The 14,476-nt window shown below is 46.7% G+C and overlaps 1 protein-coding gene across 1 annotated transcript in view; it reads left to right on the forward strand.

Annotated features, from left to right (window-relative positions):
- The window catches only part of LOC119457436 (uncharacterized), a 742,184-nt gene extending 728,221 nt beyond the window's left edge, over positions 1-13,963 (forward strand). Inside the window, exon 7 of the mRNA XM_037718988.2 lies at positions 12,734-13,963. Within this exon, the coding sequence (XP_037574916.1) occupies positions 12,734-12,802 (69 nt within the window). The 3' untranslated portion in view covers positions 12,803-13,963. The remainder of the gene's footprint in view (positions 1-12,733) is intronic.
- Positions 13,964-14,476: the final 513 nt, after the last annotated feature.

Raw genomic sequence — 14,476 nt, forward strand, 5'->3', positions numbered from 1 at the left:
GGCTCAGCTGGTCTGCATTAGCGAGACCTTTCCGTTTCCCTGTAGCCGGGTCTTTGAGTCTAGGTATCGCGTCCAATGCGTGCAGACACTGTTAATGGCCCTGTACGTCGAGGGGCAAACTTGGCTGTGAATCCCGTGGCGGCCTTACTCAGCGGGTGCGTGACCACCAAGTCGCCAACCGGGAAGGTAGCTGGAGTGCGCTTTTTGATCTAATGCTTTGCCTGGCTGGCTCTTGCCAAGTTTGGTGGTCCTGTGCAAAGGACCAGGCATCTCTGAGTTCCACATCCAGTTTAGCAGCTAGGGCATGAGGCGCAGAAGAGGGCACTTCATTAGTGCCAGCTGCCTGATTATGGCTCCACGGATTCCGTAGTTCGCGTCCACAGCACAAGAAGGCAGGCGTGAAGCCAGTGACTACACCTTCAGACGTGCGCAGTGCAAACGCTACTTCGGGCAGCCTTTTAACGCGATAGCGTTAAGGGCCCCGTGTCGTAGAAAATCCGGCGTCGACAACCGGCATCGGCGTGCGATGCGGGTGGCGGAGAAAATCATCCCCAGCCCCGACCGCGCAGGCCCTCCAAGTGGTGCAAGGTTTTGGTGAAGAAAAATTGAATTTCTCACAGTGAAATCCGTCAGGAAAATGCTAAAGTACGTCTTTACCATTCGGCGTCGGATTGTAATTTGAATGTACGAGAAAACCTAATTCTGCTACGAGGAAACTCAAATACAAACCCCTTTTCCAGAATTTCTACCAGACCTACAGCCGCGCGTTGCGATGCGAACGGGTCCCCATAACGCTATCGCGTTCTACTCTTAAAGGCGAAGCTTAAGCGTCCTCCAATTTTTTATCCCACTCCCTATGGAAAGTGCAGTAGCCTACCAGGCATTGTTTAACCGTTGCGTTATGGCGTTCCACAGTGCCCACCGTTCTTTGAGAGCCATTTTAGCCTCAAACATCTACAAACTCAACAGGTCACTAAGGAAATGCATCGCCAAGATCAATGCAGAAATTGCCTCGTACTCCAAAGTGTTAGAACAGAAACACTGAGTCGAAACGTGTGACAAAGTCGACGGACAGATGAGGGTGGGCGGCAACTTGCTCAAACACCTTCTGAAAGCCACCGACACCCGCGCCGCCCAGAGATCGGCCATCGAGAGACTTGCTCACCGAGCTCTCACTCTTCGTAGCAAAGATTGGGTCATCTCGCCGCAATTCATCTGCCGCCTGACACCATCTCATCCACGCTGCCGCGTGGCTACGCCGGAACTGATTTGGACGGTGACATATCGGTATGGGAAGTCAGGTCTGCACTTCACAAACTCAATAGCACCTCGGCGCCGGGCGCTGACCGCGTCACGAACCGCATGCTCAGAAACCTTGATGACAAGTCGGTCACCTTCCTGACCGATCTATTTAACAAACATTGGAAGAACGGCTCGTATCCACAAGAATGGAAACACGCCACCGTCATACTGATACCCAAACCTGGTAAGAAGTGCACGACAGAGAATCTTAGACCGATCTCACTCACATCGTCTGTCGGCAAAATTTTAGAACATGTCATAAACTATAGGGTCTCTAAGCACATAGAGCGCAACGAACTCTTCCCACCCAGCATGGTAGGCTTTCCCCCACACTTATCAACGCAAGACGCCATGCTTCTAATCAAATCGCAGGTCATCGACGCCTCCACCAGAGATCCAAGAGTCATTTTGGCTCTGGATCTAAAAAAGGCGTTCGATACCATACTTCACGATCACATCCTGGAAGCCATCTCCGAGCTTGGTCTCAGTAGGCGTTTCTTTGACTTCGTTAGGCAGTTCCTGACAGGCAGAACGGCTACCATCAGGTTAGGGGAGGTCGAGTCAAGACAAGTTCCAACTAGGCAACACTGGTACCCCGCACGGGGCAGTGATTTCGCCCCTTATCTTTAACATCGGTATGACGACTCTCGCTAGAGAGCTTGATAACAACAGCAACATCGGCTCCACCATCTATGCCGACGACATCACCGTTTGGTCCCGGGGCGGCTCGGTGGACCACACTGAGAGTACGCTCCAAGAAGCCGTACGTACGGTCGAGAAACACCTTTCTTGTATGGAACTCGCACTATCAGGCAACAAGTCCGAGCTCCTGGTTTACCAACCCATCCGCATGGGGCGACGCCCTAAATGTGGAGACCGACCGCGGAGATCGACATACACTTGATCACTAAGAACGGCGCGGAAATCCCCCGCAGACACCATACGCGTGCTAGGCATGCTTATCTCGGAGAACGGCAGGAATGCAGCTACGATACAGAAGCTGCAACAGCACACCGCTGCCACCGTTCGGCTCATTCAAAGGATCTCGGGCAGAAGAGGAGGCATCAAGGACAACCTCCTCCAGCTATTCCATGCCTTCCTTCTAAGCCATGTCAATTACGTCGCCTCCATGGATGCACGTCTGGAGCACTGCCGTAAAGGCCAAACTCGAAGTCCTTATTAGGCAGACTGTCAAAAAGGTCTTAGGGCTCCCTTCTAGAACGAGTACCACAAAGCTCGAGGCGTTGGGCGTGCACAATAAGCTCGACGAATTAATAGAAGTGCAGCGCACTGCCCAGATTTCCAGGCTTTCGAGCACTGGAGCGGGCAAGGTGATTCTAGCCAGAGCAGGCATCACCTCTCCCCTAAGGAGAGATTAGTTCCATTGCCAGACACTGTAAGGTCGACCATCACGGTTTATCCACTTCCACGAAACATGAATCCGGTACATAATCAGGGTAGAATGAGAGCGCGGGCTAAAGCCTACCTCTCTCTGCTAAACAGCAGAAGAGAAAATGCGCTTTTCGTAGACGCATCTCGTTCGGGACCAATAGCTTCGTGTCCGCCGTGGTAGACATGAGCGGCCGCACCGTTAGTGCCGCATCTGTAAGGACCAAGTTCGTCGGTGTAGCCGAACAAGTCGCCATCTCTCTGGCGTTAACGGCTAGAGAGACATTCCTCATCTTTTCTGATTCCATGACGGCCGTCAGGTCGTTCGACGCCAATCAAATCTATTTGGCTGCTCATAGCATTCTCACTCACAACAAAGTATTTCCTCACGAGTTGACGTGGCTTCCCGCCCACATGGGCGCCTCCGTCGACGGCATCGCCAACCCCAACGAACTGACTCACGCTCGGGCGCGAGGACTCATTCACCGCCCGGGCAAACGAGCCCCCCGCCCACTGCGGGGGAGGGAAGTGGCGGTGGCGCCGACGGGGACCCGTTGACTACCTTTCACTAGATAACTTCGCATTACAGACTAGACAGGAAATCCTTCACTAATCCGCATAGAGAATTAACTAAGAGGCAGGAGATAGCTCTCCGACTCCTCCAGACTGAATCCTTCCCGTCGCCGGCCACCATGGCCGTGTACGCGGACATTTCACCTAACTGCTTGGCATGTAATCAACTCGCAACCTTTCCTCATTTGATGTGGCGGTGCCCCCGCTTACGCGTCTCCACAAGAAAGCATCACGCCAACGAGACGGACTTCTTGCAGTGCATCGCAAGCTCAGACCTTGCGCACCGGCTCAGGGCGGTCCAGGGAGCTTGTGAAGCGATCGGGAACCTTTGGTTCCTGACCCTTTCGCGGGCGATGCCCTCGGCGGGTTCCTAGGAACCCTCTTCCCAGGACGCAAATAAAGTTCATCGGTCGGTCGGTCGGTCGGTCGGTCGGTCGGTCGGTCGGTCTGTCTGTCTGGCGTTCCACAGTTTGTCCTGCTGGTCTGTATGGGACTGTGTGGCTCTCCTTGATTTCCCAGTGTTGAAGAATGCCTTTCCACAGTTTGCTTATGAATGGCTTGCCATTGTCGCTAGAGATTGAGCTAGGCACACCACGCCGGCGAAAAACATCGATCATTATATCGAAGATTAATTTGGAGGTAGGCGCACGTAATGGGAACAGCTCCACAAACTTCGTGAATTTGTCCAGCGCCACAAGGATGTACTTGTGGTGCCGAGGGGTTGTGGGCCCAAAGTCCACATTTAGCTGCTGCATTGGTTGGGTGGCCCATGAACTGTCCATCAGTCCTTTTGGTTTTTGCCGGTGAGGTTTGAAAGGCTGACACTGCTGGTAGCTGCGGATGTAACGGGAGGTATCGGAGCGGATGTCGAGTCATGTCAACCGGCTCTTCACACGTTTCCAAGATTTAAAGACTCCCAAAAGACCACTCAGGGGGTCGTCATGTTCAATTTTCAGTGCCATGTCTCGTAAGTGTTGGGGAAGCCAGGCGACCTTACCATCACCGATCGTGCACATAAGGATATCATTGTTCGATATTTCACGGTCATCAGCTAGGTCCTGTATCCTCTTGAACTTTTTAGCGACATCATTTTTTAGACATCGCATGTCACGACCTCAACGGCGGCAGAACTAACGGCTCTGCGTCGTGCACTGGAATTCATTGATTCTGAAAGACCTAGAAAATGGGCTGTGTTTTCGGTCTCAAAACCGGCATTACAGTGCATGCAGTCAGTTCTCCGACGCGGCTGTCATGAACAGTTGACATACGAAACCGTGAAACTTCACCATCACGTCCAACAAAAAGGCCACGAAGTTGTATTTCAATGGGTACCTGGTCATTGTGGAATCAGTGGCAATTATTCCGCAGATAACGCTGCTCGCACATCACACCAAGAAGAGCTCAGCGTTCCAATTCCACTTTCGAGGATAGACGCCGCAAGGCAGCTTCGACACCTGGCACGCAGTCTCTCACTGACCGAGTGGAATTCGCCAAACTTACGACTTACACGACTACATCAATTAAATCCCTCACTGCAACTCCGACCTCCATTCGGACTTCCTCGACGTGAAGCTTCGCTTCTCTGTCGCCTTTGGTTAGGAGTTGCCTTCACAAAGGCATACTCTACATTAATTGGAGTGACCGACAGTGCAGCATGCGAGCTCTGCGGCACCGACGAAACCATTGACCACCTGCTGTGCCACTGCCCACGATATGCCACAGAAAGACAAGAACTTGCTAACGCGCTAAAGGAACTGGACAATCGGACGCTTTCCGTGCAGGTGCTGCTCGAACACCGCCCCTATCGCTCGTCGGCCCATAAAGCGGTGAAGGCACTTTTGTGCTTCGTGAGGACAACGGGCTTGTGTCAACGTCTGTGACTATTAGTGCAATAACACACGCGTCAGTGAACTAACCGCTGATTTCCCTTCTTTCCTTCCCTCCTCTCTCTTCCTGTCATCTTTGTGTTCCCTTTTCCCATTCCCCCGGTGTAGGGTAGCCAACCGGACGTTATCATAGGCGTATCTACCGGAGGGGCAGGGGGGGATTGTCGAAAGTGGGGGTAGGGGGCAAAGTATGCCATTTGCCCCCCCCCCCCCCCCCCCCCCACACACACACACACACTCTCTCGAAAGCGGGCACTTTCGGCTACACACTGGAAAGTCCAACAAAACTACCGCTGAAGCTAAATTTTATTTCTTAATAGAGTCACCACGTTAATAATGCCTTTCTTTACTACGTATCCCCGGTTTGGGCAGCGAGTATTGTGTCTCCTCGTGACCCACTGTAGCGGGCGACGCGCGAGATTCGCCACACACGCTTGCATTGCGCAGAAGTCCTGGCGCTGGACAGTTCCTGCAGTTACAAATTATCGCCTAACCATACTTGAAAAAAAAAAACAATCGGCTTGATATATTTAACCTTCGGGCGAGGAGAGAGGCCCGGATAAAGTATTTTAATCAGCCGCGCCCAACGATGGGTGTGCCTTACTGCATGCTGGAACTATTGCTAGAATGCTGGAACTATTGAATCTCCGCCCAGAGATAGTCTACGTAGCGTTGCAGTGTAAATATATATCTTATCACCATCAAAAATCTAATCAAACCACTTACAAGTGTAACTGTCGAATTTGTTTGTGTAATCACGACTTATCGTTTATTTATTTATTTATTTATTTATTTATTTATTTATTTATTTATTTATTTATTTATTTATTTATTTATTTATTTATTTATTTATTTATTTATTTATTATGATACATCAAAGGTCTCAGAACGGGACATTACATGAGGGGTGGGTACGCTCGCGTGCACTTTTGAGTAAAGTTTATTCTCTCTCTCTTCAATATCAGTTTTGAAACGGGAAATGTCGGTGATGAGGGCGATGTCAGAAGGAAGGGTATTCCATTCTCGGGCTGTGTGCAGAAAAAAAGAACGCTGATACGTAGTGGAATGGGCGCGTGGTAGATACACAGCATTGGGATGCGTATGGCGGGAGAAACGATGCGCTGGAATGATGATTTGGTTACCTGTGGGCAGCGAATGAAAGAACCTAAAAAATAAAAAAAAAGACAAGCACTTTTGCGGCGGGAGGTGAGCGAGGGAAGACACAACCGGGATTTTAAGGCTGAGACACTTGTATTATAGGAGTAGTCAGAGAGAATGAACCTGGCAGCACGGTTCTGAACCGATTCAAGGGAATTAATCATATTAATTAACCTGGTGGTTATCACAGATAGCACTGGCATATTCTAGTTTAGAACGGATTAGGGTTTTATATGGAAGTTCATTTATTCATGATACCTCAAAGGTCCCAGAACGGGTCATTACATGAGGACCTGCGAGGTGGTATGTTCGTGAAATTGATCTCGGTCGAACGTGCAGAGCCATTTCAGTGCCAATAGAACACTTAACTTAATTTTTTCTAAAGGCCTGTGTCACTTCTGCTTTTATCGATTTCATTTTCAGGCCGTTTCTGAATAAGGACTACCCTACTACTTGTTTCCCGGCAGGAGCAAGAACAGCAGATATTTTATATTTTGAAGAAATCAAGACCACCTTATTGTGATGTGTTCCGAAAAGTTGAACTGCGGTGGTTGCTTACGTACTCGAAAGACCGCTACTGAATACTTGCTTTCCCCCAGTTTGTATGCTTTATTCACGGCATTTAGTTGTTGATCCCAGTATCTTCAGTAAACTATGCGAAACACGGTATTAATATTTATTCGAAGTACGAAACAATATGCTGAGTGACGAGCGATAGATGTTTTTCTCTGTGTAGGTTCATTGCAAGCCAAATTTGTAGAAATTTACATATTGAAGTATTCCAGGGTGCCATACCACCGCTTTCCCCGACTCCTAAACAATTGCATGAGATATGGACTTGAAATTCCATGAAAATAGGGAGAATTTTAAGCGCAGTGCGTTGCGAAAATCTCACTTTCCTGGTTTAAATGCTAGTGTTGCAGATCATTACTAAGCCCAATTGATTTCCCATTTGTTCCCGTGCACCATACGGGATGCGTATAGGTTGCTTCTCCGGTGCCCTCGGTGAGCTAAACAAGGCATCTTTTTTATATCTGGGGATAATGAAATTTGCTGACGAAGTAATATGTGTATTGATGAATTACTGATTTTTTTCCAGCAAGAAGTGCTTCAAAGCATTACACAGGGATAAGGTTTAAAACGGAACACTAATATACGGGTAACTTTTCAAAGTATGCGATGCAATTACAGGAAACTGAAACATTTAGTGGAACTGTCCGAAAAAAAAAACAGCTTCACTAAAAATCGGGTTGTAATTCACCAAGTTCGCACACCTCTGCCGTCTTTCTTTCTTTTGAGTATTGAGAGTAATTTATGTTGATTGTAATTCGTTCTGTATAACCTCGACAGTACTATTACCTTAACTAGCGATACATTTCTGCTGTAAACTTAAACACCAAGTAAAATTGTTTGTTTAATTAGAAAAATTGACTGCAGCAAATGTGCTTTTTTTTTTGTGAGCTGCACTGCAGCTACTGGGTTGGATCAGGGACCTCTGGGCACTCAGTGCCATTTGTCCCTGCATCACATATAGATTTTATAGCGACAAGAAATAAGCCTTGATGGTTCGCCATGTGGTATTGAGATTGTTACAAATAAAAATACCTGACAGATGAATTTCCAGGCTTTTTCACTCATTGTAATATGAAGAGAGAGAGAGTCAGATCTGCGGTTGGCCCCCCCACTCGAGAAATAGTTGGTAGGCCTCTGGACGTTATTCTGGTTAACCTCCCTGCCTTCTGCCTTTCTCTTGCTTCCTTCCTTAGCGACATCAGGTAGCAGACCAGTCTAAGTATTGCAACAACTGCAGCAGCGATGGGCCTCTGCGTTCCAACTGGATGGAACTTTGCACTGTCGGTGAGGGGAGATAGATCAGTCACATCAACAGGGGCTGCTAGTTCCAAACGAATGGTCTGTTGTGGCTCTTGCATTTCAATTGGAAACTAGTCCTCCGCCAAACAAGGCTGCAGCCGCACCTGCTTAGTGCATCTGCTTTCAGCTGCGGCAACCACCTGCAGCCGCGGCCGCATTTCCTGTCTAGGTAGACATCCAAGGAAACGTGGATGTCGCCCGATGACAAGCGCGAAATCAAGGGATACAAGTTCGCGTGTGCTGCGCAACGAGAAGGCAATTTATGCTAGGGACGATGTGCATCTCAAACCGGTCGAGGGCGGGGATTGCTTCGGGGCGGATGGTGAGATGGACGGTGAAGACATCGCTGCGGTGGTGGTCAGAAGGAAGCGGCGGGTTTCGTCAGAGGGAACATTCAGCCTGCGCTGTGTGGGCGTAAAGACTTGGTGGACTTCCATCAGAACGCCCGCGTGCCGAGTTCAGTCTCACATCGAAGACGCCCATTGAGGCCATCACGCCGACATGTACGTGCATCGATCTCGCATTCACCAACGTCCCGGGAATGCGAGATGGGATTCCCGCCTACTACTCGAATCACATGATAGTATCTATGTACCCCGACTCAAGTAAGCCGTCACCGGAACTACAAGAGGATGACGATACCGGATACTGTTAAATGACACCACCCACAACGCCGTGGCGGTCGTACTACTTCGATATACCCGAGGCCTGTGATGCATACTGCCTTGACGACGAAATAGAAGAGGACATGTAAAGTGGGCTCGACACCAGTTTGATTGCACCAAATCATGTAACACAATTCGGATCTAACATTGCGTCATTCTTTATAACACAACTCGGAAACACCACTTTGGAGCACACTTCCGTAACAACAATCTAGCCAAACGAACCGCTTTCACGCTCTCATCTCATAAGAATATGCTTAGGGATCCTCTGCAACTTCTTTTTTAATTAGTAATGAGCGGGTACCCTTGGTTTAAGCGTAACGTCACTGATGACGTCCCTTCTGGTCTTGGAGTTTCACGGGAATCTCTACTGATGCTGTGGGTATCTAAAGTGTACAATTGCGTGCTTTGGTGTACGGCAATGATACTTTCCTTAATTGTTTCTAATTATTCCTCACACTTAATTAGCTCTTTAATGTACTAAACCTGTGCTCTGATGTCATATCTATCATCAACTATAAGTACAGCCATCGATATCTACTTGTTTTTATTTTTCTATGATTTATTGTTAATTTCATCCCACCTCTGTGACAAACCGGAAGTCGGTCCCTAACCGGAACTTGCTGCGCCAGAAACAAAGACTCGGTGCTCGTGCCACTAAAAAACATCTCCTGGAATGATCACTTTGACTACAATCAATCCAACCTGTCTAAGAGTGTAAGTGTTATTGCAAAATTTCGACACTTTCTACCTGTATCGATAAAATTAATGCTCTATAACACACTGATTTTATCTCGCATAAATTGCTGCTTTTATTGCGATAGCAATGATATGGACACTCCAAGGCGGATTTCTGCGGTCGTCGTCGCCGTCGCCGTGAGGTTCCGTATGACGTCAACGGCGATGAAATCGTCGCCGCGCTCCGGATGCTGTATGTGCGAGTGAAAGGGCGCGAATGACGCGCGCTTTCACGGGGAGCGAACGCACGTCGGAGAGCAAACGCGCGTTCTGCGCCGTGCTCCCTGAAGGGCTGCAGAATTAAGCGTCTCTTTCCTCCTTTACAATCACCATATATAGAAAGCAAACGCGACTTTTTCCGTCGCGCGAAAGGCCGTGGGGGGACGGGAGGGAGGGAGAGGAGGCGACGTTTAGCTGCGGCACCAAATGCGTATTTATATAAAAACGTTGCGAGGTGAGAAGGTGGGTAAGATTTCCGACGCAGCTCGACGAGTGTCCCATTCTGATCTCGTCGAAAACCTCCGAGCCGCCTTCAGAGGCACCGCGGCAACAGTCACCAACGCCGCGCGCGTTCTGTGCGAACGCGGGCAAAACGCCGACGGCATCGACAACAGTTCTGCGCGTTGCTGGTGCTGCTGCATGTCCAAGTTTATACAGCTAATAAAACTACTATCCTTACTTCGTATAGTTCTCTACCAATTTGCTATCGCAATTGATGCTTCGCATTTCGGGTGAAACTGCGACATTCTAGCGTGGGGAACTTCAACACACAAAAAATAACCACACAATACTTATGTTACAAAAGAAGGCTCTTCGGTGTATAGCGAATGTTGATTATCGCGCGCATACGGGGGAACGTTTTTGTCGTTTTAATGTCATAACAGCACATAAACTTAATGATCGGAACTTAGCTGTCAAATATTAAAAATTCTGAGGAAAGCATGGTTGCGCGAACAGGAAAAGAAAGACTTGGAAAGAAAAGTAGGAAACGATAGGTCAGGCGCTGAACTTCAACTGTTTTATTCTTACAACAGAGCAAGAAGGATTCAGCAAATGCTTTCCTCAGATGTCAACCAACACGCCCAGCAACAAGTTCTAATCATAAAAAAATCACGCAGAAACTCCACTGGAGTTGTCTCAGTATGCGTAAGCATTGTGCCACTTGCTCACCTCCACGCAGCCCGGTGTCATTATCAATCTTATCAAACTTGATCCGACCAGTATATACACTTATCAACCTATATCGGTTATCAACCTTATTGGACTACATCCGATCCTTATCAACTCTGATCGGTTGTTATCAACCTTATCGCGCTCCATTCGACCCTTATCAACCCTTATCGGTCGTTATCAACCTTATCGCAATCGATCCGATCTGTATCAACCCTAATCTCTTTATCAACCTTATCGAACATGATCCGACCCTTTATGAACTCTTGTCGGTTCTTATCAACATTGTAAGACCTGATCTGACCCGTATCAACCTTATCAGAATTGTTCCGACTATTATAAACCCTTATCGCTCTTTCGCGCCTTATCCATCCGCATCGAACCATTGCCGTGATGAGACCTATATTATCCCTCAACACTCCTTATCATCCTTATCAACTCATTGCTTATCTGTCTGTTGCGCGACGCGAAGAAGCAAGGGCTCTCAGATAAGTTGCATTTCGTTCGCTGGACATAGCTGAAGGAACGCCCCCAACGGAAGGCGCGTCACGCGTCCACTGAAACGCATCGGGAGTCCAAACTCACTTGCTACAAATAAAGTTTTTCTGTCTTTTTCCAATTTTTCCAATGCCTACATAGTGCTCGAAGTCTGGTGTACATGTGGTCCGAGAGAAGGCTTTTATTGCACCGTCACCAAACCTTTCAAGAAAGCCTTCATAGAAACTGTTCTTTGATATTTGTGTTCCATCACCGGTACAACGCATTCATATGGCTCAGATATATTCACCTCCTGCAAGCGTCGGTGTTTAGCCCAGTGGGCTTCTGATCGTGAGCTCGTAGGTTCGAAACTCACCATCGTTCTTCCTTTTGAATTTATTCTGCTTTTTTATGCATTAATTTATTTATACTGATCCGTCTTACGTGACGGGCGGACATGTTTCCTCGTTGGGTAGGCATAGAAATGCCCTCTTTACGCAAAGGGTCTGTCTATCATCATCAATATGCCTTTAAAAATTTCGCTGATCTAAAAGCAAATGCGCCTTTCTGCTCGTTTCGCAACCAAGACTTCTGGACCATCCCCTTTTGCCGAACTGAATACGGACGACAAACGTTACCATATAGTTTGCCTCTCTTGTTGAACACATTGCGAAGCAGCGGAATAGTACTGGAGAAATGCAGCATGCAACATATTAAAAACGGATTCTTGTGAACATTTTTCCCCTTTTCCAACCTATAGAATCAGAGTTCAGAGGTATTGTTATTTGCTTGTTTTATGGAAAAACAATTGTGCTGAAATATTTTTTGTTGCTTTGTTGCTTTTCCAACCCCAAGAGAGTTCAACACCATTGTTGCAGTTTACTTTAGGAAAATTAATTGCGACAAAATGCTAATTTTTGAAACAAATGCTCCTCTGCACTTCTTCATAATACATGAATTGCATAATGGTGTCAAAGCAGAAAATACAAGCTAGTGTCTTGTAAAATTTAATATAATCTTTTTACTTCTTTGTTACATTCTCAGAAACTATAAATTGAGACATATGTACATTACCAATCACCCATGTATGTAACGCGCTTGTATTCCGCTGTTGTGTGCCTTGTATAAGGAGGCTTGGGCTTCTTGGGCTTTCTTCAAGTGAATTGTTGCGCTTTTCGCCCAAGCTTGCCCACATCTACATGATGTAAATAAACTCGATGATTGAGTGATTGATTGATTGATCGATCGATCGAAGTGTTTTGCATATCATGAGTGTGTTTCTGCCGTTTGTCGTGCATGTGAATTGAGAAATCTGTGTGATCCCCAGCTTTTTTTCACACCATAATTAAATGTTTGCATCAGCATCCCAGTGGTCTCTTCTTCCAGATAGAAAGGCCCCTGGAGCGAAGCTAAAATGGTTTCGAATATATTTATACGAAGCACTTGTTTTCATATAAATAAATTACTAACGAAGTCAACATTCTTTCGACTCCTCGTTTTTAGGAAACTGCGCCAGACATCGAGGAAGCCGGAAGCTCTGCAAACAACACCATCCAATCACCGCAGGCCTAGCGATGACGCAAGCAGTTTCTGTTCGTCAAGTGTCGCGAAAACATTGTGCAGTTCTGTTCTCGTCAGTGCTGTTTGAAAGGAAAACGCAGCAAACGATAATCAAGTCGCTAGTGTCGTCTGCTACTTCTGCTTTCACTTTTGCGTTTGACAAAGTGGATAACTTTAGGCCGTACACTTCAGCAGACAACAATCGCTAATTGTTCTGAAGTGATATAGCCTACGCTATTGTGGCATTGCGGTTACAAAAGTCATCTCGCCAGAGCACAGACGACTTAGGTCTGAAGCAATACGGCACCGCAATAGTTGAACCACCACTCAGGAATCTTTCGACGCCACTTCCACACACTTTCTTCATTTTCTGTGTTAATTTTCTTTTACCTGTTCACATCGCAGGGTTTCTTTTTTAAACACCAGTAAGTTATATGACACATAATACTGATTTACTTGTTGCAGAATTTTGAATATTTTTTCGTAATGAGATGTTCCTTTATTTCGTTTTGTATTCTAAGCACTTTAATGTTTCTGACGCGGTGAGAACGTTAGTGTCGTAGGACTCGGAAATGCGTACGCAAGGTAGAGACTACTTCATGTTGTAAAGAAATACGTAATTCACCAGGAAGCAGCGGGATAATGCAAAGCTGGTCCCACGTATTGTTACTTTCGTATATGCAGATTCATTCAGTGAGCTAGCCGACCCGCCAACCAAACGGGACTAAGTTCGAGGAATAAGAAAAACAAGAAGATTGATTGAAATTTGTTCATAGTACCACTGCCATCCCGTAACGCAGATGACACATGGCAAGATTGGATACTAAAAGTACAAAAAAAAGCTAACAAAAAGCCCTAATATATATGCCATAGTCATAATCCGTGTTGTGTGTGTCTTAGTCCTCGTTTTTCGCGCTGCTGGGGCGGTATTCTGTAAGAGTCCAATTAATGGACTGTCCATTTCGGCTGTCGCTGATTGGCTGCTGCTTCACGTGCAGAAAAGTGCAAGCCAGTCTCCTTCCTGCACGTGAAGCAGCAGCCAATCAGCGACAGCCGAAATGGACAGTCCACTAATTGGACTCTTATAGAATACCTTCCCTGGACTGTGGTCGGCACATTGGACTGTGGTCGATAAATAACGCTTAAAATCTCATTTGCTAACAGTTTCGAGAGTGGCACTTTCGTCAGAGCAGGTTAAAAGTTGGAGTCTTGCAAACTATCAACCACTCTTCCTTTTCTGCTATATATATATATATATATATATATATATATATATATATATATATCAGAAGCACAACTTCGCGGTTATCTTAGGTTTATTATTTACCCAACAGTTTCGGTCGGTGGACCGACCTTTTTCAAGGGTATATATATATATATATATATATATATATATATATATAGTTTATGCTGACGAAGGTCGTGGCACGGCCGACACGTAAGCAAGTGAACATGCCTTTTCGTATGTATGCTCATTCTTTCTAAACTAAGTGCATACACATCCTACCAAACATTCTGTTCGATGTGTGTGTGTAACTGCAGCCTTTCGTCGTGTTTAGTTCTACTTCTATTTGAATATCACGTCGAAAATTCTACTGGAACTGACGAGAATGGAGAAACACTGCTCATGTTCATGAGACAGCAAGAGGAAATTATAGAACAAAATAAGAACAGCACGGCAGGGCT

The sequence above is a fragment of the Dermacentor silvarum genome, chromosome 7 (genome assembly GCF_013339745.2).
Source record: "Dermacentor silvarum isolate Dsil-2018 chromosome 7, BIME_Dsil_1.4, whole genome shotgun sequence".
Lineage (NCBI taxonomy): Eukaryota > Metazoa > Arthropoda > Arachnida > Ixodida > Ixodidae > Dermacentor > Dermacentor silvarum.